Source organism: Perca flavescens, chromosome 15 (assembly GCF_004354835.1).
Source record: "Perca flavescens isolate YP-PL-M2 chromosome 15, PFLA_1.0, whole genome shotgun sequence".
NCBI classification, from domain to species: domain Eukaryota; kingdom Metazoa; phylum Chordata; class Actinopteri; order Perciformes; family Percidae; genus Perca; species Perca flavescens.
In genome coordinates this window covers 21,712,548-21,731,755 of record NC_041345.1, presented here as the reverse complement: position 1 = coordinate 21,731,755, position 19,208 = coordinate 21,712,548, and the positions used below count along the sequence as shown (strand labels likewise).

Genomic DNA, 19,208 nt, shown 5'->3' with positions numbered 1-19,208 from the left:
AATATTACACATATTCAGCTCTTATAAAGCATTTTAACCATCAAATTACCCCAAAAATCTGATCTACTTGCAGAGGTGGAAGAAGTATTTGGAGTCATTACTAAAATTAAAAGTACCAATAGTGTAAAAATATTCTTACAAGTAAACGTAATGCATCCAAAAAAAGTACAAAAGTATGACCATCAAAATAAACTTTAAGTACCAAAAGTAAAAGTACTTATTATGCAGAATAAGCTAATTCAGAATCATATGTATTATATCATTATATTATAATTATTGATGCATCAATGTATTCATCACTTTGATGTTGAAGCTGGCAAAGGTGGAGCTAACTTTAACTACTTATACAGCTGGGTAGTTTAATATACAATAATGACTCATAATGTATTCTGATTCTACAAAGTAACTAAAGCTGTCAAATGTAGTGGAATAAAAAAGGACTATTTTTTTCATTAATGAAGTGTAGAAGTATAAAGTAGAAGAGAGAGAGAAAAAAAAAAGTACAGTACTACAGTAAATGTATGATAGTTACATTCCACCAGTGCATACGTGCAGCTAGGTTTTAAAATAGTGGACAACCTTCCAATAAGGGCAAATTGTGTTTTTGCAATGACATGTTCCTATCACATAAGGCAATATTCTAAGAGTGTCCACATACTTTTGGCCTAGCATACACTCCTAATATCCCTACATAGCTTCACATTACGAGTCATCAGTTTGACCTCTTCTCCACAGAAATTGAGTTTGTCTTGGTGTCAAATGATTTGTCGTACAGCAGCTTAGAGTTAAATAAGACTGAATACATCAGGTTTTTATTTAATTATTGACTGGTTCTAGATGGAATAACAAGCTTGTACTATCACAGATTCACATCATGACCACATGCAGCATCAAAGAAATATTCGGATTGAAAACACAAATATAAAAACATTTTTATATATATATATATATATATATATATATATATATACACATATATATATATATATATATATACACATATATATATATATATATATATATATACACATATATATATATATATAAACACACACACAACAAAAAAAAAGACCGCACACGCTTTTCCTTTCTCCTTCTTTATTCATACATCAGCTATAGTCCAGAGTACAGTGAGGACAGCAGCCTCTCAGCACTGACTGGACTGCAGGTCTAACATGATTCTGACCACCTGAACACTTTTAAACTGCTTTATACCCAGAGAAGCAAAGTTCCATTATGATACCAAACACAATGCTTTCAGTTACGTACATGGAAGAGGTGGGACAATTCACAAAAAGCATGATTCCAGTAAGTTGCAGAATCTCCAAACAATTTTGGTTCTATAAATACAAGTTTCACGTTATTATTTTTAATTCTTAAATCACTGTACTAACCACTGAGATGTGTCCTCATTAAGATGAGTCAAGACCATATGATTGACTGAATCAGCTGCTAATATACTTGCATGACTGTGCGTCGGTGTGTGTTTGTGAACAAGAGAGAAATAGAAGTGTTGATATATTATACAGACATGACTGAAATGAACACCACCTTTATTGCAAATGGTGCTTTTTTATGCTTTACAATTCTTTTTTAACACTGCAATAAGGGGACCAAGCAAATTTACACAAGGATTTGTTTTGTTTTACATTGTTGTCTTTTTTTTAATTTATGTATCTATCTATTGTTGCAGACTGGTGTATATTTATTGATGTATTTCTGTCTTAGCCTGCTATCAGTCCATATACATAGGTGAGCTGGGAGATGCCGGCATCTGATCCATGAGCCTGCAGACGTAACTCGCTACATCCACCGAGCGCTCCTCGTACATCTGAATGAACGGATCTTTCTGGAGTGGACAAAGAAAAAAGTTGAGTTATAAGTCAATACAAACTCCTGCAAAATAAGAAAGAAGAAAAAATAAAACCTCTTACGACTGAGTTTGTTTAAAAGATTTTTAAGCCTTCATTTGGTATTTCATGAGTGTATACAGAGAGGCCAGTAGCCTTCAGGATGAACTCACCAGTAGCTCTTTGTACTTTGGCCTTTTCGACTCATCCTTTGTAAGGCTTGAGAAAAGGATGAAAAAATAGTGTTACAGGAGGATGCAGTTCATCCATTTGTCCACCAGGGGATAGAAGAGCAAGCAGCAGCAGGAGTTTGTTACTATGAAACAACTGGAAACCTAACAGGTTGAATCTCCTGACAACATATCAATTAAAAGAGATATACACCTGTAACATATTGCTGCTAAATGCACTCATAACAGTTTCCTTACCACACGTTGACAAAGGAGATGAATTTGGGAGAGAAACGCCTCTCGTCTGAGTTGCTGAGTTGTGGCGGGTCTCCCCTCACCACCTGGGTCAACTGGTCAAACACACTGTTCCACTTTGGGTAGGGGAACCTCCCTGTGGCCAGCTCATACTGAAAAAGATATACATGTAACATGATCAGGGCAAGCTGGTGTTCTAAAACTACACATCAGGTGTAAAACAACATTAGTAAAAAGGCATATAGGTTGTTTTTTTTTAGCAGTGTTTTATAGTAGAGGAAATAAATCACACCTCTAGTAACACAATCAAAAATGAATATGAAAACATTAACCTCCTGGGAAAAAGGTGCTATTTTTCCACAGTTAAATGCAATCAATTATTCATTCATTATTGAATGTGTACCAACCAAGTGTCCCACTTTCATGGGAAAAACCATGCTATGTGATGTCCAACTGTATTTATTAAAGCATACAAGATGGGCACAAAAATCACGTACTGCAAATGTAAATACTGAACAGTTAGGACTGTCTTTGAGATGGTTTGTTTTTTTATTAACTTTAAATGTACACATTTGTATAATTTCCCCACGCTCTTTAAAGATCTCAAATAACTGATGGTGGTAGGCACTTTAGATGGCTATTTTATCTTTAACCATGAGTGTCAAATTAAGGCTCACCAGTGTGATTCCCAAACTCCAAACATCTGAGCGGACGTCGTAGCCTTGCCTGGATGCGCTCGGGTCTATTCGCTCAGGCTGAAAATAATCAAACAGGAAACAGATTAACATTTGAGTTTAGAAACAAAATCCATGGATCCATACTGGATTTCAAAGAGAGGGATACTAGGAGTGTTTCATGTATCCTTAAAGCCCATGTGTGCTTTTTGGTGACCAGAATACAGTGTGTGCAAGATAAATAATCCACAAATATGTTGTTGCGCCAATAGGACGCTTAAAATCAATAACATCACAGCATGTGCATTATTACTGAAATGGCACTTCCGTTTGACAGTTTTGCAGCTAAACTTTGTGCTTTACTGATCAACACATTGGTGGGATAAGAAGAGAGTATTACAGATGTAACTAGAAGGGCCCTCAGAGCGCAGACCTCCGCCAAGGCTATGCCCTATCTCGCAATGTTAAGGAAAGTGAAAAATAATTTTTGTATCCGCCCCATGATTCGGATCTGCTCCAAAATGTAATGGGTTCTTTCTTGGCCCATGCTACAACCTTCCCCAAAGTTTCATGGAAATCGGGGCCAGTAGTTTTTCCGTAATCCCGCTGACAACTTGACCTTGTTGGCGGATAAATAAGGCTTCTTGGACTTTTATTGCACATCTATACGAGATTGAATCTATAAAAATCAGGGAGATGTCGCACTTTGGCCTTAGTCTTGACGGCTACTGTAAGTTTAGCAAACCACCAGATGTCACTATGCGTGTTTAATTTAAAATTTAATTTTACTTTCTCAGCATTAACAGAAGAAAGCTCCATAGGGATTCATCTGCCAGTCTTTACAAAACTAATACACTTGGAAAGTACAAAAGGTGCATGTAAACAACTTATCATGCGTACAATTGTACCTGGAGTTGATGATGTGAAAAGTGTTCAATTTTAAAGCCTGTGCACCTAAAATGTTTTTGGTTTTTCAGACTACATTATGAGAAAGAAACGGGTGTCAACTGGGTCAAAACAAACCCACTGCTCTCCATACTCGCCCCTGAGAATACCAAGACAGCTCATCACCTCTGGGCATGTTTTCACCTGCACGACAAGATGCCATCAGCAGCTGTGCAGCTCACACATGAGTAGCAAGTTCCCTCATTCCTGCCTGTCAGGACTGCAGCATGACTCTGCATGCCTCAGAAAATACATTTGTGCCGCTGCATTATGAAGCACCCAGACCTCTCAGGTCGTCTGGGACAGCTCTGCTTTCTGTCCCCAGAATCACAACTAAACATAGAAAAACCAGAGTTCAGTTTTTATGCACCAAATATCTGGAACAAACTCCCAGAAAACTGCAGGCCCTCTGCAACTCTTACTTCTTCTAAATCAAGGCTGAAGACTTTTCTGTTTAATGCTGCCCTTTTTTTTTTTTTTTAAGTAATTGTACATTTCTTACACTGCACTGTAACTTTTAGTCTTGATTTTCATACCTGTCTTAATCTATTTTAGCTGTTTCTATTTTCTCTTTAACAAAAGTTCTGAATTGCTCTTTTGTTTAAATGTAAATTGCCTCGTTGCTGAAATGTGTTATACAATTAACGCTGCCTTGCCTCACAAGATCACTTCTGCCAATTTCTGTCATTTACAGGCTGCCCTACAGTGCATCCCAAACCCCAGAACATACATGTGCTGATGAAGTGTGTTGAATGCTGCAGAGAATCTCCTGCTGCTGTGCAGGGAGAAGGAAGCACCTCGCTGGCCCATTTACAGGCTTGATTTGGATGCTGATGTCACCCAGCGGACTGGGACAGTCTGTGCTGCACCACGGATGGGTTTTATGAAACGACAGCTGACTACTGCAGAGAGCCCGCTCACATCTGCCAAGACTGCACGTGTTTAGTCTGCACAAGCATGGCAAATACATTGTTTCACATATGAACAGCATTAGTGGGGGAACGATTAGACGGCAGTTTTAAATCGTCAATTATTGTCTTCAGTAATCTAAAAGTAAAAATACTTTTAGATTACTTAAAACAATTTTAATTTGCATTTTCTTTTCTATCTCTTATCATTATGAACTGAACAGTGGACCTACATTAAATGGTTGTTAAAACTAAATAAGCAACTAGAAAGAGACACTTTGGGCTAATTCTTTTTGACATTTTATAGTCTTAATTATTAACTGTTCAATCAAAATAATGAAAAGAATCGTTAGTTAAAAGGGGAACTATGCAGGATTGTTTAGCTTAAATTTACCTTAACTGAACAGCTTCGGAGTCATTGGAATGGTTAAATGACTTTTTTTGGGTTGAATGGTGGTCGTCTCGCTCCCCCCGCGTGATATCAGGTCTCGCGACGTAACGAATTGCTTCCCGGCACTGCACGCATACAGGAACCGGTTAGCTATAAGAACAAGGTAGCGATGGAGTTTTACACACTATCGTCACGGCTGAGCCGGCAAAAAAGAAGCAGAAAGCTAGGAAAGCATTGTCGGAGGAACAGAGAAAGAGACTGACCGAGCGAGGAGTCAGACATGAGTAAACATCGGAGCTGCCAAATATCTATTCTGAAGCTGTAGGGGGAAACCTCTATAGAGAAACCTGCGAGCAAAAAGAGAGAAAACAGCGAAGAAATGGCCAAAACTGCATAGAGCCTCTTTAAAGCCCTAAACAGCATTATAGCCAATAATCATCATAACCACGGCCACAAAGAGTTGTGAATAAGAGCTACCGGTTCTGTAGAAATCTAAATTACTCATCCAACACCCGAATGTTGCCCAAGGTAAAGATCATGTTGTTTATACGCCATTGTAGCCACATACCCAAACAATACGTCAGCCTACCCAGCTGTCCTGAGGTCAGTTTTTCTACGTCATTAAACCTGCTGTAACCAGCAGCGCAGTGATCAAACACCTGGAGAGTCTGCAAGCTGGAAACGAGAAACTGGAGCTGAGATTCCTGCCGCCTGAGCTCACAGCCGTGGGACGCTCCGGAGTGAAACCTCGTCATGAATGAAGCTTCCTACCCAAGGGCAGAGCGTGTGTGTGTGTGTGTGTGTGTGTGTGTGTGTGCGTGCGTGCGTGCGCTGGGTCCTGATAGTGCCTCACCAAATTTAGAATGGAAACTGCTGTGGAGAGACCACAGGAGCTGAGAGGAGGAAGGGGGGGGGGTAACCCCATCCCAGAAAATAACCTTGAGTGATGATGACACGCTGAGATCACCTCTATGAACCGCCAAGCATTTGGTGCTCTCCAGTACATACGTACACACACACACACACACACACACACACACACACACACACACACACACACACACACACACACACACACACACACACACACACACACACACACACACACACACACACACACACACACACACACACACACACACACACACACACACACACACACAGTAGAGATGTCATTGAATATCTTGGGATGTTGGTCAAAACAGGAAAGTTTTTTGGACATTCAATCATTTTTTTGTATTCTTTTTTATTTTCATTAAGAGTAGGTAATTATAATTTCAGACGGTTCTCTATCTTTGAAACTGGTAAAGCGAGGACTAATCTAAAATGTAGATGTGTTTCAGTTTTGAGGGTTAAATTATGGAATGACCTTAATGGTCCCTGTTGAGTTTCAAAAAAGCTTTAAAATCTAAAGTAATGAGGGTTATGATTTCATTAAAATGGAAAATTACTAGGACTGGAAGTATTTAATTTCTGAGTGATTCTATGAAGATTATAGGATAGGTGAAAATAAGGTTTGGCTTCAGCCTATTCGTTTTTTCGGTTAGCTACGGTGGCAAATTATGGGAAATAATTGGTTCTTTCATGTATGTTAACCAAAAAAATAAATAATTCATATAATCAATGAATCTATTGATAATGGTCTTTTTATTAAAAGGTGAATTCCCTCGATTTTACACAGCAAGATTTGGCATTGTTACACATCAAGTTTACCCGTCATGGAGAGTGCTAACTGCTAACAGTAACTCTGAAGGAGCTTCCTAAAATCAGAAAAGAATTACCCTGATGTCATCACAGTTATGTCAGTTTGAGCTTGACCGTTTCCAACTTTTACCGGGCATAGATGATAAGCCTCCATCGAGTTTTTGGAGGTTGACCCATATTAAGGACTAAAAGTCTGGCTTTTTCAGTCTCTGTTGCTTCAACTTTGACCATGCTTTTTCACCAGCCCCTAAACTACATGAAAGTCCTCCTTTAATCAATAATGGAAAACAAATCATTAGCATTAGTTGCAGCCCTAAACAGAGACATCAAATGTGAGTGAAATCATTTATCGGTCTGTGCTTGGCAATATTGTGAAATTGTCGCAGTCATGAATAAAGTTTCCTTTTTCAATCCAACGCCGGTCAGTTAATGGAATTGAGATGCAATGGGTAATGAGATTATTCCTGCTCCACAGCACTAAAAGCACCATAAACACTTAATCCAGTATTGCTGATCAAGATTTCGGGCCTTTTAAAACGCACTTTCTGGCTTAGTCATCAAAAACTCACTACCGTTGGCATTTCAAGACTCTTGCACTGGGAAGCTTTTGAATTTTCAAAGCTAGTATCATATCACCCGTGACCTCAAAAAACATTTCAACTGTGAAGGTCTAAAAAAAAAAAAAAAAAAAAAAAAAAAAAAGCCATTCCTATTGATGCATTACAACCAAACAGGTCTTAGTCATTCATCAGGTATGATCTTATACACACTCCAAAATATAACTACTGTCCTGTGTCAGCAGACGATTCAAGACGCCTGCCCTGATTCATATCTCTTTCCTGTTTTACTGAGTTATGGGATTGACAAACAGAATACAGTTGCAGAAGCAACATTCAGGAGAGTCTTTTACTTTGGAGACCCATTGTTGATCAAACCTCTACCAATGTCCCTGTGCACTACACGATCTTTAGGAAGAGCTCCACCATGATGTTGTTGTTTTTGTCCTGCTGGTCAACTTGCCAAGAAGCGTACACGTTTGGTTTCAGCTAGCCTGGATCAACAAAAGTACATTTCCAAGATCAGATATCCGGGGCGTCAGGCTGTTGCCGTTCTGAAACTCTGTTCGCATCGGGAAACAACAACAAACTCTGAGCTAGCAAGCTACACGCTGACAATGGCAGGTTTTGAAGGAAAATTTGGATTGTGCAATGAGGCAGGCCTGCATGCGGTGAATGACTGTAAAGACTTACAACAGAATATGTTCACGTCATTTATAATCTAACTGGGACTTTTGGGACCGATTGGCGGAGATTTGTTATGGACAAAATACAAAGGGTGATACACTGGTAAGAGCAAATTATGTTTAACCATGTATCCAGCTAACAGTGCACGTTACTGTGTTGTGTGAACGGTTAACTTCATTTAATATTGTATGTGGCGTTATTTTTTTGCGTGGTGCAAATATTCCACCAAAACAAGTTGCTTGCGGAGTGTATTTTGCAGGGCGTGTGTCCGAAGCTTAGCGCCGCCCAAGACCATTGTGGTTGGTTTAAAGAAATGCAAACAACCCAGTGGTTGTTTTTGTTTTTTTGTCCTATCCCAGAATGTATGTGTGATGTAGCCAGACCTTACGCCACAGCGCTGTGGAGATAGGTCCGGCGATGCGAGACTAGGTTTCAGCATCACATTCCTGGTTTCTCATCAAGTTCAATAGAAAAATTTTGGATGTGCTTATCTCAGAATCAGAAACCTGTTGTGACCATCCACTTTGCCACAAGCTCGGTGTAACTCACTGCCATGTAGGGTCTGCAGCCTGCGTCTCGGGTTTTGGCGATGGAGTCCACCAGCTGACCGCTGATGCCAAAGTCACACAGCTTTATGTTGCCGTTCCTGTCCAGGAGGATGTTTGACGGCTTTATGTCTGAAGGAGGGGTGAAGAGAAACGGGCGGTTAAAAAAAGACACCCGAAGGTCTGCAAAACCAGACTGGGGATAATAAGATTAGGTATCTTCTTACCTCTGTGTATTATTTTCAAGTTTTCTTTTAAGTGGTTAAGGGCCTTCACAGTCTGCAAAACACGGAGAAGGGTTTAGCATCTGGAGTCGAAAATCTGTCTTCGTTCTTTTTGAAAGGTGGGACAGGATCGTCACGAGGACTTACCGCTAATGTTATTTTCCCTAATATTTCCTCTGGAATCACGTCGTCTAATGAGCAATATACAAATTTGTAAAATTTGTCTAACGAGGTAGCCATAAGTTCCATACAAATCCAACAGTCGCCCTGAAAACACAAGAAAGTCAGTCGGAGAGTTTGAGAAATTCAAATGCATCACTTTAATGATGAAATGAGAGTTGGTGTCACCTCTCTGAACAGAGCGCCATAAAACTGCACGATGTAGGGACAATCGCTACTTCTCATGACCACGTCAAGGTCCATCAGCAGCTGCTTCTGTTCCTTTTCGTCGACGGTTGACCGAATTCTCTGTGAAAACAACAAACACAACACGCAGGTTAAACAAAAACACGTAGTCAACATAAAATCTGCGCCTGGATATCTACATATTGTAGATATAAGGTAAATTACCTTGACCGCCATGATCTGGTTACTCGGCTTGTGCACCATCTTATTGACGGAGCCGTAAGCCCCGCGGCCGATCTCGCCCAAATCTTTGAGATCCTCGGCTGTGAAGTCCCAGTGCTGCTCCGGGGAGATCTTCAACTTTCCTGATGACTCAATACTGTGTGTTCTCAGCCTCTCTCTGCCCAAAACCAGAAGTGTTACATGTGAGTGTAAAGAGAACAGAAACAAGCTAAATATCTAAATGTAGTAATCCTGGGAATTCTTTTTTCCAGGACTGACATGACGACAACAGTTGGAAGGTTTACTCACATGTGCGGGTTTTGAAAGGGCGGCCCGGCCGTGTTCAGTGTGAATCTAGTCGCGGGTTTGATCGGAGGGTTGGCAAAGTTCAGCTTCAGAGCTTTGCGTTTACCTGAGCAAGGGAAAGAAAGGAAAAAAAATGCTAACGTGATCAGATGTTAATTCAAGCAACACATGTTGAGAATTGAGCAAGACTGGAAGCAAACTCACCCCACATGGAAGGTCAGAATGACAAAACCAACACAAACTATAAAATGAGATAACGGATGGAGTGAGGAGACAAGTAAATTTATCCAAATTTACTCAAATCCATGGATGTCATGCTTTCCATAGAACAAGGGGATAAGAAGTGGCAACTTCTGCATCACCATATATGGATGTTTTACAAAATAAATTCCAAATTTGCGGTCATATTTCCATAAATATACTCACCTATGAGCCATGGATAAGTCTGGTGATAGTGTTTTTTTTTTCTTCGTATTGTCAACAAATCTCATTAAAAGACCAAAACCAACAATGAATGTATATATTAACAAGTAGTGTGTGTGTGTGTGTGTGTGTGTGTGTGTGTGTGTGTGTGTGTGTGTGTGTGTGTGTGTGTGTGTGTGTGTGTGTCACAGCCTGATATATCTTCTTCCTATGTGCCATAGAGGTCCACTGTTGTTAAAAAAACATCAATGAGCTACACTGTTGCCCTGGGTGACATGTTCCTTCATTACCACGAACACACACTGTAGTTTATTTTGACTCAATCTCACATACACCGTCCTGCCGCCACAAATACTCACTAGAGCACCACATGTGGATTAATCCGCTGCTGAAAATAGTTCCCAACAAAAGAACTATTTACTTTGTTTGCTAAAAACTACAGTAACCATGTGTTTTAGAAAATAACTGAGTTTTTGTTTAAGTGTAACTATACATTTGTGAGGGGTTTCTTGAGATTTGTCTATAGAAGGAACCAATGAGCCACAGACAGCCTAAAACACCGCTAGTTTTGGTCTTTTTATGATATTTCTTAACAATAAGGAAAATGTAGAATAACGCTCTTGTACTATACATTAATCAGCATTTAAAGAACCAATGGATGCTGTTAGACCTTCAAAAAAAGCAGTTTACATTATGACTTTAATCCAATTACTAGATTTAGGGTGGCATTTTTGGGCCTTTTTTTTGTGTGCCAATAATTTGCAGGTCAATATATTTTTTTCGAACTGTTGTTTTTCAAACTGTCCCACCGACATCCTAACCAGCCGTGGTAGATGAGCTGCCACAAATATTCAAACCTTTTATTGAACAACTCTCGCAAATTTGAATCGCTGCCGTTACAGTTTGATGCAGAAAATTTACCATTTTCGTGTCTTTTATTCCTCACGCACCCAGTGTGCAAAGGCCTTAAGAGTCAGTGATTTTCTATCTCGATAGATTTCTACATTTTTATAGTGCTGTCCATATTTGAGAAACCTTTTGAATTCTGCTATTCATCCTGCTCTCTGCTTTGCGATATGACGACAATGACAGTTGAAAATGTATATCATCTCAGTGTATAAACTGTCATATCGCCCGACCCGATCTTATCGGTGTCACCTGTTCAGCAGCAGCCCAACACATTCAGCTGCACTGAAGATCTCAATAGAACCAAATTCACTACTTTCTTAGTCATATCTGTAAATCCTATATTTGATGCAGAAACAGAACCGTAGCATGCTGCTAAAATCCCAAACACCTACATTCACAGATCACACACACACACACCAACCCACATATAAACACAAAATAAAAAGGGAAAAAGAAACCACCTAAATGACATGCTTCTCAAGGTCAACTGCTTTGATTTCACCTTCCAATCCTAGGACAGCGCTCCACGCTCGCAGCGATCCACCCAAAATACCACAAGAATGTGTGCGCTTGAATTCCAATCGGCTTGAATGCAAAACATCGCTTGAAATGACAACTCTGGAGCGTGTGTACCCTGTCTCAACAAGCAAGTGCTATGCTCAGGTGCACCCATGCCAATAAAAAAATAAAAAAAATAAGACAAACCGGTTGAAAACAAAAAGGTAATGTGACTACACTACAGGCACTACTTTTGCTTGTTAGTTGCACACTGAAAACCAGTTAGGGAGAGCCTCCATTACAGTATTTAAGTGGGAATTGAATTAATGAAAACACAGTTTAGTTGGGAGGATTCTTTTACCACACCGAGGACAGTAAAAATCCGTTCAGAGGATCTCGTGCCAAAATATCAATGGAAGCTCTGAATTTTAGGCTTGTGCCGATGAGAGCAAATACAACTTGCCTGTTAATTGTTTTTGGCAAGAAGTTGCTTAATCAGTAGGAAACCAGACTGCACTTTTTAGGCAGCGCATTCATTCTGCAGTAGGTAGTTGATGTGGAAATGATAAGGGATTTATAATTTAAAAAAAGAAATTAAAAAAAAAAGAAAAAAAAACTAAGTAACGCTGATTAAAAAAATTCCATAAATGCTGCAGCTTTATCACATCCTGTTATCTGAGGAAGTCATGTTAAGCACTGAGCTATTAGCTACCGGCACAAGCCTACTTGAACCCATCAGAAGTCTTGACTTGGATTAGTTGAGAACAGCAGGACAGACTCCCCCATACCAGACTGTCAGGCGGAAACAAAGGGATGAGAACTGTTGGTGCTGAAGCAAAAGAGGTTTGGCTTACTTGGGGGAGCTCCAGACAGGTTTATCTGAAACCCTAGAGGTGAGAAGACATTTTTTATTTTCTTCATATTTCACCTTCACTTTGCCAGCTTGTTATGTCGTCTCAAAGAGAGACTGCTTTGTTAGTTAGACCTAATGTTACCTCCCTCTTCTAAATCCACCTCTTCCTGCAAGAAAAAAAAAAAAAAAAAAAAAAAAAAAAACGCGTCCGTTTCACCCAACAAACCAGGACTTGAGAAGAATCCTGCAGTTTTTGGGGTCGACAAGTAATCACAGAAATTGGCCTTGCTTTGCTGACATGTCAAACACATCTATCGCAGGTTCAATGCATCATCTGGAGGGTAATGCATTAGCATGCATCTGCATTTATGAAACAACTAGGAGTTGGTGAAGTATGTCAGTCAGTGGAACAGCAAAAAAAAGAAAAAAAAGAGGCAAAATTAACTGCAGATGAAACAAAAATAATAATAAAAAGGGATCTACAAATGAGTATGGATTACCATCGTGGAAAAACACATTACAGTTTAATAAACATTTTCTTGGGACAGCTCACCATCATTCGGCATCATGTCAGGAGTTAGAAATCATTAGTTAGCAGCAGTAGGGTAAAAGGTGAAACATGGTCAGGGAAATGTGAATTAAAGCACAGGATTATACAACAGAGCTACGTATTAAATACGTGATAAGGTAGGATTATAAAATCAAATAAATCAAAGCATTTAAAGGTCCAATGTGTAGGAATTTCTTCCATCTAGCGTTAAGATCATATATCGCAATCAACTCTCTCACACCACGCAGTTCAAAGTACGTATTACCGCTACGGTAGCCTTCACGCTTCAAAAAGCCGGTCTCTTGCTCTTTTCAATATCCTTTTTCTTTTTCTGGGCGAAGAAGAAGACTGTTCCTGAAAATTGGATTTTGAATACGTGTGGTCTTCAATGTTTCCTTCTTCAAACTTGCCGGGGCCGGGAAGCTACGATACCCACTAGCAGCACCCTGTCAGTTTATCATGTGACAGCGAAAACGTGAAAGGCGGAGCAGTATGTCCTGAATGTCCCTTACCGGCTAACGTATTTCAAGATGGCGCATGAATATGGAGCGTCTACTCCAGCTCATGCAAACGAAAATGTAAAATTTCAAGCCAACAGGAATACTTGGAATTGATGGTGGTGGTAAATATTCATGAAAAAGGACAAGTTTGTGAACGGGCAACACAGATTTTGATAATGAACAACTAAACACGTTACACACTGGACCTTTAAAGCCTGGGTTATTATTACTGTTATGATGTATTAAAGAAGCATCTCTTACTGTGTAAAGGGGGAACCATGGGTAATAAAATCATGCATCTCAGTTATAAATCTAACTGTATTAATTCATTAAACCATCAGGTTAAATCAAAAAATAAATCAAAGTGCTAACTACACAAACTGAATTAAAACATCATTCAAGACTGAACGGATAGATAAAACCTTAATCATGTATAAAAAAATAAAAAAATCAGATCGTGGAGGTTATCTTTTATGCATTTTGCTTCCCATTCTCATCTTGTATTGCAAATTTAAACTTTAATTGGATTTCTAATCAAACCGCTTATTCTACTCTATGAAATCAATAAAGTGTGTAGCTACCTGTTTCACTCTGACATCTCCAGCAGGTGTTGGACTCTGAAAGTTAAAATGAGACATTGTTTGTACAGAAATACAGCACTATTATATGAGCATTTTATTTAGATGTGTTTGGAGCGAAGAGACTGGTTTAGATATTTCTGTGCAGAAGCTAGAGCGGGGCAATATATCGATATTATATCGATATCGTGATAGGAGACTAGATATCGTCTTAGATTTTGGATATCGTAATATTGTGATATGACATAAGTGTTGTCTTTTCCTGGTTTTAAAGGCTGCATTACAGTTAAGTGATGTACTTTTCTGAACTTACCAGACTGTTGTAACTGTTCTATTATCTGCCTTTACCACGCAGTCATATCCACATTACTGGTGATTATTTATATAAAATCATTGTGTAAATATTGTGTGAAAGCACCAATAGTCAACCCTACAATATCGTTGCGGTATTTGGTCAAAAATATTGTGATATTTGATTTTCTCCATATCGCCCAGCCCTAGCAGAAGTCCTGAAAAGCCCAGAGCAGATTTCTCACTCCATACAAGTAGTTACATGTACTCACTAATGCTTGATAATGTTGTTGTTAATGGATGGAAACCCATCAATATTTACAATCAATTTAATGATTTTGCATATTGCCAAACACAAACACACAATTTCACATGATTTCTTAACGGTGAAAGTATATTGATCCATTCGGCATATTTAACACTGACATAGAGTGAGAAGTGAAGTGCAGTCCATTGTATTTGTGTGGAAGACGCATGAATGTCAAGGAAGCTGCAATTCAAATACACGATGACACACTGATCAGTGTCATCGTGTATTACATCTATGCGGAATAGTGCATCTTTACGGTTTAAAAGATTTTCAAAAACAAAAGAAAGATTTTACAATATGCTTCTAATAACATATGTAGCCATAGTTCCGACATGCAATTGTCAATTTTTGGAACGGAGTTTGGCGACATTTCCCCCAGACAAGAGAGAACAGAATGTGACAACAAAATGTCAAAATGGTAATAAGACGTTAAATGCATTTCGTACAAAAATAATGCATTGTCCAATTAATGACAATTGACAAATCATGCACGTTCCTCTTGGTGGGGAAAAAATAAGCTGGTCCGTTCCCTTGGGAATATTTCTTTCATTCCTGGGAGTAGCCTGAGCCTCCCACGGCTAGCCCTGCTAACATTAACCTTCACTGCAGCAGAATGGAAGCTCCCGGCTACAAGCAGATATTTGCACATTACCTACACTTACCCTGCATGCTGCTCATTGTAGTAATGTGCTGAGATTGGGATTGGTTATGGTGGTGTGCTGCAGATCCTGCGTTATTGCTGCTGTTGTGGCTGCTAGATGTTGTTGAGTTGTTAGGACTGGGAGTCGCCATTGTTGTGTGTTTGAATTCCATCAGCAGCACCGGGCTGCAATGCAGATACACGGAGAGCAACTTCACCCTTCCCTCCCTGCCACAATAATTACTGCCTCACTGACGGCAACTTCAGGCCGCAAAACGATCCGGTGGCGACTGTAGAGTAGTTTAAAATACGTAAAAAAAATATTCAGATTTTTAAGAAGTTTCGGACTACGTTAATAGCTATGTATGGAGTAACGTTAACAAAAACAAACATCCAGCTAGGCTAAGCTAACTAAACTGGGCTAGCAGGATTAGCCAAGAAGCTTTAAGACCCGCAATCAGCTGACCAAGTGACACTGACATGTCAACACCCACAGCGTCGTCCCAAAGCGAACGACAAGCTAGCGACAGTTAGCTAAGACCGTACCGGATGCTACGCTGTGTTTGTTTCAAAATATAACAAAGTATTGGCATACCAGCAGTGGAGGAAGTAGTATTTAGATAGGTTATTTTGCTTATATAAAAGTAGTAATATTACAGTGTAAAAATACTGTTACTTTTACTAAGTTAAAAGTAAAAACATTGAGCATCAAAATGTACTTAAAGTAGGTTACCTAAAGTAAGTAAAAGTACTCATTATGCCAAATGGCTCAATTCTGAATCATGTAGGCCAGGGGTCTTCAACGTGTTTTAAACCAAGGACACCTTAACTGAAAATGTATTAAGTTACTGTACATTCCACCAGTGAGACCCCTACGTCATCAAAAAGATGAATTATTACCTTAAAAAGAACTACTGGGTCTCACTGTATAGTGTGACATTAAGTGTTACTGTAGCTATAATTTTGATTTATTATGATTTAATTGATTTATTCATTTTTGCATTTATACCACAAATTATACCAACACCATAAATAATTTTGCAGCTGGAGCTGCTGCTCCCGCGACCCGACTTCAGATAACCGGATGAAGATGGATTAATGGATGAAATCAAATTGGTGTAACACAATGCTTAAGTTATGTGAAGCTTTAATTCTTTCAATAATTACTATTATTTATTTTTTAATGAATACATTTTCTACTTTTTGAGCTTTTGGTATTGCTATTCTGTCTCTTTATATGTGTAAAAATGTAGCATTTGTAACCTTGTTTAATAATAATTAATTTAAAATAAATAAATAAAAAACATTAAGTATGAAAAATACATGTCTTGTGTTTGGGACTAATATTGATTATGCGATGACCATTTTATTAAAAGCCATAAACAAAACTTTCTAACTGTACAGTCAACAATGATTTTATTTTGTAAAGAAATATCGGAAGTCATATCTCTGCCTTGTGGGTACCTTGACGTCACTGCGGTCTTGGAGAATGTGTGCTCGTTTTGCTGTACGGAGCAGTCAGGGCAGAGCACGTCCAAGATTTAATCCAACGTAGTTAAATAAAATAGATCTGTATTAGAAGATAGTTTTGTTATATGAAAACGGTATTGTGATTATAGCACTGTATCTCTGGGTTTAGTGCTGACAGTATATGTTATGCAACCACAAATTGCAAAAACAAAAGAAAATCCGCCTAAAATGAGCGTCTACGTGCTTATATCACGTCAAAAAGGGGCTTGTGGATACGTATATGACTCACTTTGGAGATAGAGGTATTAAATAATTTGTGAATTGTGGTTTATGTCCAAACATTTTAGTGCAACATGCAGAAGTAGTTAATATCAAAGTACCCCTCACTGTTATATTAGACGTGAAGGACTGGGTCAGCGTTTGGTTTCTCACGACTTTACGTCCCGCAGGCCCGGGTGGGGAAGTGAAAGGTTAAAAACAACAATGGGGGAAGTTTGTCAAGAGGTGAACTCTAAGTCATGGCTTTCTGTCATTTGGCGAGTCTGCAACTTTTGCATGTCTTTATTCTTCGCTCTTGCAACATATGTACAGGTGAGCGTTCACTTTTCATTCATTTATTTTATTTGTCTATATGTTTACATGCATCTCATGAATCGTGATCACTGACCAGAAATATGTTGACTCTAGATCAATGATCCAGACGCAGGGTTATGGATGGTAAGATTACAGTTATTTCGCACATTATTTTGTCTTTGGGCATATCTTTATGAGATTTGTTATTTTCACGACGTTTCTGTTGCAGGTTGGTTATGGTGTTCCTGCAGTCCTGTGTGCATTTATTGGCTTGACACCCCATTTGACAGGTAGGCCTACACAGATAAGTGTAGACCTGTAGTGGGTTTTCTTTTTTTAAGTAGATGCATCTATTTTAAAATCTTAATAAATTACCTTGAACCCTACCCAGTAACTTTCTGAGTTGCCTTTCCTGTTTTCCACACGTCTTTCTTCCATTGCTGATAGCGTCATCAAGTGGCTTTATAATGACTGTACAGCGCAGCGAAGATCAACCCTTAACAACAGTACAAGAAACTGCAATTTCTTATTTGCAGAGACTTTGCCCTGGAGGCGTGTTGCTAATCTCCATATGATGGTTTCCAGCGCTATTGTTGCCATGTTGGGATGGAGACTTTACAAAGAGCAAATCACCGAGATCTTCCAAGAGGAGCAGGGCAGGTATAGACTGTGTACTGCTGCATGGACTGTTACTTACTAAAAATACAAACATACATACACTTACTAAAATACATGTGGAGTCTGCAGCACTGTGGTCCTCTAACAAGCATTTCAGACTTGTATGTGTATGTTTTGCACGTGAGAATATGTATACTCTACCTTATGACTATATATATATATATATATATATATATATATATATATATATATATATATATATATATATATATATATATATATATGTGTATACAGTATGTATATGTATGTATGTATGTATGTATATATATATGTGTGTGTATATATATATATATATATGTGTGTGTGTGTGTATATATATATATATATGTATGTATGTATATGTGTGTGTATATGTATGATTAGAGATCTGACTAGTACACACAAGAGTTAAATGATAATGAATTGGGGGTTACAAACCCAGTATAGCCACAATTAATTACTTTAACAAATTTATATTTAAACAATACCTCATGAAATTGTAAGGAGATCTGATTCAGGTACAAATAATAATGTGCAATTAATATATTTCTTCCTCCTTTAGAGAATTTTCTGGTCTCATGTTGACCATTGTTTGGCTTCTCATGTGTCGCCACTCTGGAAGGTAACATTAAGATGTTACCAGATGTATTTCAAATCTTTATTAAAATAATTGTGCTTTTATAAAATGCTTTTGTTTTATTCTCAGTGTGTTTAACTTTATCCTATACCTTTCTTTGTCAGGGCTCCAGTTGGGATGCTCAGAGTCTCAACAGCTGTTGCCATCACAGTCTTCCCCTTTGTGGCCTGGCTTTACTACTACATCAATAAGGAGCTGACATCAAACTGGCCTTCACATTGTAAAACTGCCATTTAGACACCAACTTCTTACTGTTTTGTCTGATTAAATATTCCTTTTGTTATGTTCTTTGACTGAAAATCCTGAACCAAGAATGCTGCTCAAGTGAAATATTTTGTAGTATCATTAAATACAAACATATGACAGCTAAGGTGCATTTTGTATCACTTAAAACTTGTATTTTTCATCCAATGTTTACCTACAAACTGTGCTGCATCAGTATAACAAACTTTGTCTTTCTCTTGAAAGTTTAATCTAGTTTAATTTAAATTTAGATTTTTTTTCTTCAGTCAAATGAAGTGCAATATATAAATAAT

At 38.4% G+C, this 19,208-nt stretch overlaps 2 protein-coding genes across 4 annotated transcripts; one reads left to right on the top strand and one right to left on the bottom strand.

Annotated features, from left to right (window-relative positions):
• Positions 1–1,081: 1,081 nt before the first annotated feature.
• Positions 1,082–15,869, bottom strand: map2k4a (mitogen-activated protein kinase kinase 4a). Of its 2 annotated transcripts, XM_028599314.1 has the most exons (13): positions 15,358–15,869; positions 14,098–14,133; positions 12,468–12,500; positions 9,787–9,889; positions 9,481–9,655; positions 9,259–9,378; positions 9,058–9,177; positions 8,914–8,965; positions 8,691–8,818; positions 2,953–3,030; positions 2,279–2,427; positions 2,024–2,069; positions 1,082–1,849 (listed from the first exon to the last, which is right to left on the bottom strand). In XM_028599314.1, exons 1-13 carry the CDS (start codon positions 15,506–15,508, stop codon positions 1,736–1,738), a joined length of 1,305 nt encoding a protein of 434 aa, XP_028455115.1. In that variant the 5' UTR covers positions 15,509–15,869; the 3' UTR covers positions 1,082–1,735. The 2 variants fall into 2 exon arrangements, with proteins under 2 accessions (XP_028455115.1, XP_028455116.1); XM_028599315.1 differs by lacking the exon at positions 12,468–12,500 and having other exon boundaries at positions 15,358–15,868.
• A 980-nt stretch (positions 15,870–16,849) lies between these two features.
• tmem220 (transmembrane protein 220) lies at positions 16,850–19,191 on the top strand. Of its 2 annotated transcripts, XM_028600340.1 has the most exons (7): positions 16,850–17,107; positions 17,255–17,396; positions 17,493–17,522; positions 17,608–17,668; positions 17,915–18,038; positions 18,598–18,657; positions 18,777–19,191. In XM_028600340.1, the coding sequence occupies exons 2-7, from the start codon at positions 17,289–17,291 to the stop codon at positions 18,907–18,909; spliced, it is 516 nt and encodes a 171-aa protein (XP_028456141.1). In that variant the 5' UTR covers positions 16,850–17,107; positions 17,255–17,288; the 3' UTR covers positions 18,910–19,191. The 2 variants fall into 2 exon arrangements, with proteins under 2 accessions (XP_028456141.1, XP_028456138.1); XM_028600337.1 differs by lacking the exon at positions 16,850–17,107 and having other exon boundaries at positions 17,136–17,396.
• Positions 19,192–19,208: the final 17 nt, after the last annotated feature.

Bases quoted from the DNA above. Each gene is read 5' to 3' on its own strand.
- map2k4a (XM_028599314.1), bottom strand. From the start codon at position 15,508: ATGGAATTCAAACACACAACAATGGCGACTCCCAGTCCTAACAACTCA. The intron at 9,379-9,480 runs GTAATTTACCTT...TTGTTTTCACAG, and splicing joins ACCAGATCATGGCGGTCAAG to AGAATTCGGTCAACCGTCGA. The intron at 3,031-8,690 runs GTGAGTTACACC...GATTATTTTCAG, and splicing joins GCTGCAGACCCTACATGGCA to CCTGAGCGAATAGACCCGAG.
- tmem220 (XM_028600340.1), top strand. From the start codon at position 17,289: ATGGGGGAAGTTTGTCAAGAGGTGAACTCTAAGTCATGGCTTTCTGTC. The intron at 17,397-17,492 runs GTGAGCGTTCAC...TGTTGACTCTAG, and splicing joins CTCTTGCAACATATGTACAG to ATCAATGATCCAGACGCAGG. The intron at 17,669-17,914 runs GTAGGCCTACAC...TCTTATTTGCAG, and splicing joins CTTGACACCCCATTTGACAG to AGACTTTGCCCTGGAGGCGT.